The sequence below is a fragment of the Rhincodon typus genome, unplaced genomic scaffold (genome assembly GCF_021869965.1).
Source record: "Rhincodon typus isolate 14 unplaced genomic scaffold, sRhiTyp1.1 hic_rhity00009237, whole genome shotgun sequence".
In the NCBI taxonomy this organism is placed as follows: Eukaryota; Metazoa; Chordata; class Chondrichthyes; order Orectolobiformes; family Rhincodontidae; genus Rhincodon; species Rhincodon typus.
The window spans coordinates 1-2847 of record NW_025974875.1 but is presented as its reverse complement, the minus strand read 5'-3'; the positions used below and the strand labels follow the sequence as shown (position 1 = coordinate 2847).

The window sequence follows — 2847 nt, the reverse complement described above, 5'->3', positions numbered from 1 at the left end:
ACACCTCCCATATCCCCATCCCGAGAGCCGACACCTCCCATATCCCCCTCCCGAGGGACTGCGCCCACCCCAATACCACTGGGAGCGGTAAGCACCTCCCTTACCCCTCTTGAGGGTGAGCACCTCCTGTACCCTTTATGAGGGTTATACCACACGTGGGTATTTTTCCCATGAGTACTGGTAGGCCACATGTGGAGTGGGTAGTGAATCTCAGTCAAACTGTGGTCAGCCCTGTTGCTAAAACAGTCCAGGTATCTCTGCTGCTCATCTGGGTTAGTGACAGACTAAGTCCCTGGGTGGATGCAGAATTGAAAAACAGCCAGGACTCGAGCTCCTGATCACGATGCAGTAAGCTCCCCAATCAACCAGTCAGGATTCCAGAGAAGAACATGATACAACTCAATATGTTGTCACTTCCAGTTGAACCAGAGGTGAATCCCCTTGGATGAGGGTCACACAGCATCGAGCCAAGGTGACGGTGGTCTGTAGCCTGTGAGAGCAGGAAAATCTGATGTTATTGAGCAAGCAGTCTCCTCACCCTTGTTGACATTCTGCCCTCCAGGGCCACTGCTCCGACAGTAGGTCACTGTGAGTCGGTCTGAGGACAGAACAAAATACCAACAGTGAGGGTCTAAGCTGATCACTATGATACCTCCAATCACTATCCAAACAGAAACTGCCGACTGATGGTGGGACATCAGCCTTGCACCTAAGCCTCTGTTGGCAGCTTTAAACATCAATGTGAAATCAGTTTGAGAGGTCAGTAACCATTTTGTGGAGCATTGAACATGTCATCCAAGTACAGTGATGGTGGAGGAAGGGGGGCTGGTCAGGGGATATGGTTAGGGGCAAAGTCATTACGGGCTTGTAGAGAGCGAGACTCAATATGATAGGGTGACAGTGAACATGGGCGGGTTTTTAAGTGGGGAAGATAGGCCTGGGCTCAAGTGTGATGCCCTTACTGGTGAATAGTGTGCCAGTCTCTGTGTTTGGACGCTTGTAAGGGACCTAGGACCTAGTTGATAACCAATCTAGCCCTAGGAGATAGTAGGAACTGCAGATGCTGGAGAATCTGAGATAACAAGGTGTAGAGCTGGATGAACACAGCAGGCCAAACAGCATCAGAGGAGCAGGAAGGCTGACATTTCGGGGAAGGGTCTAGGCCCGAAACGTCAGCCTTGCTGCTCCTCTGATGCTGCTTGGCCTGCTGTGTTCATCCAGCTCTACACCTTGTTATCCCTTACCTGGGGTTGGTTTGTGGAAACAGTGTAATGCTGTTAGTCTGGGTTCAATCCATACACTTTCCTCAACCTTTCCCCTCACCTAAGCAATGGTGACCCTCAGGTTAAGCTACCAGCCTCTGCGCGTGTCTCTCTCTCTCGTTTAAGAGCAGCCCTATGGTCTGGTAAAACTAGGGCAATTTGTCATTCCTCACCATGTGGCTGTCTGATCTATCACCATTCCCACTGTCTTATTTCCATTTTTTTCCACCATTATTCTGCTTTTAGATAATACTGGGTGCTCTTGCGTTCGTACTTTGAGTAAATTGAGTGAGGAAATAGCTTTCGAATTTGTAATGGGTTGGAGAGTTATTGACAGCAGGTAGGGAAGTGGAGTTCAGGCCAAAATGAGATCAGCCATTCAATGGTGGAGCAGGTTCAAGGGGCTGAATGGCCTACTTCTGCTTAATGTTCATGACCTCTAATATTTGCACACAGCTATAGGTTGTACCTACAGCACATGGACTGCAGCGGTTCAAGAAGGCAGCTCACCACCACCTTCTCAAAGGTCAGTTAGGGACAGGCCATAGCACTGGCCTATACAGCGACACATGCATCACACAAGTGAATAAGGAAAAGTCCTGAATAACAGCATGGAATGGTCACAGTTCAGAAAGTGGTCATTGAGCTCATCACATCCATTGCTAGTTCACTGAGGCAGCAATTCAGATAGGACAGAAACAAAGCTGTATATGGTAGGAAGGAAAGTAACAAGTGAAAGTGGAAAGCAGTAGAAACAGAGGGCAGCATCAAAGAGGATCAAAATTCAGAACAAATGTTAAAAAGACAAATTTAAAGGCACAATGTAGGATCAATTATTGCAGATGCTGTATGCTGTAAATTGGGAGAAGGGACTGTGCAGCAGGACCTCAATGTCCTTGTGCACCAGTTGCTGAAGGTAAGCATGCAGGTGCAGCAGGTGGTAAAGAAGGTAAATGGTATGTTGGCCTTCATTGCCAGGGGTTTCGTGTACAGGAGCAGGGATGTGTTGTTACAGTTATACAGGGCCTTGGTGAGACCACACCTGGAATATTGTGTGCAGTTTTGGTCTCCTTTTCTGAGGAAGGATGCTCTTGCTCTCAAGGGAGTGCAGCGAAGGTTTACCAGGCTGATTCCGTGGATGGCGGGACTGATGTATGAGGAGAGATTGACTAGGTTGGGATTGTTTCCTCTAGAGTTCAGAGGAATGAGGGGGGATTGCATAGAGACTTGTAAAATTCTAACAGGACTGGACAGGGAGGATGTTGCCAATGGTGGCTGTGTTCAGAACCGGGGTCACAGTCTGAAGATTCGGGGTAGACCATTTAGGAAGGAGATTAAGAGACATTTCTTCACCCAAAGAGTGGTGAGCCTGTGGAATTCATTATCACAGGAAGTAGTTGATTCCAAAACATTGAATGTATTCAAGAGGCAGCTAGATATAGCACTTGGGGTGAATGGGATCAAAGATTATGGGGAGAAAGCAGGATTAGGGAATTGAGTTGGACGATTAGCCATGATCGTGATGAATGGCGGAGCAGGCTCGAAGGGCTGAATGGCCTCCTCCTGCACCTATCTTCTAAGTTTC

At 48.0% G+C, this 2847-nt stretch overlaps 1 protein-coding gene across 2 annotated transcripts in view; it reads right to left on the bottom strand.

The window, feature by feature from the left end:
* Nucleotides 1-713, bottom strand: part of mrpl58 (mitochondrial ribosomal protein L58) — a 3806-nt gene extending 3093 nt beyond the window's left edge. The window contains exon 1 of one of the 2 annotated variants that reach the window (XM_048594421.1): nucleotides 539-713. In XM_048594421.1, the coding sequence (XP_048450378.1) occupies nucleotides 539-698 (160 nt within the window). In that variant the 5' untranslated portion in view covers nucleotides 699-713. Of the gene's footprint in view, nucleotides 1-132 lie in introns of both variants that reach the window. The other variant, XM_048594422.1, reaches the window with a different exon arrangement.
* Between the last annotated feature and the right edge of the window lie 2134 nt (nucleotides 714-2847).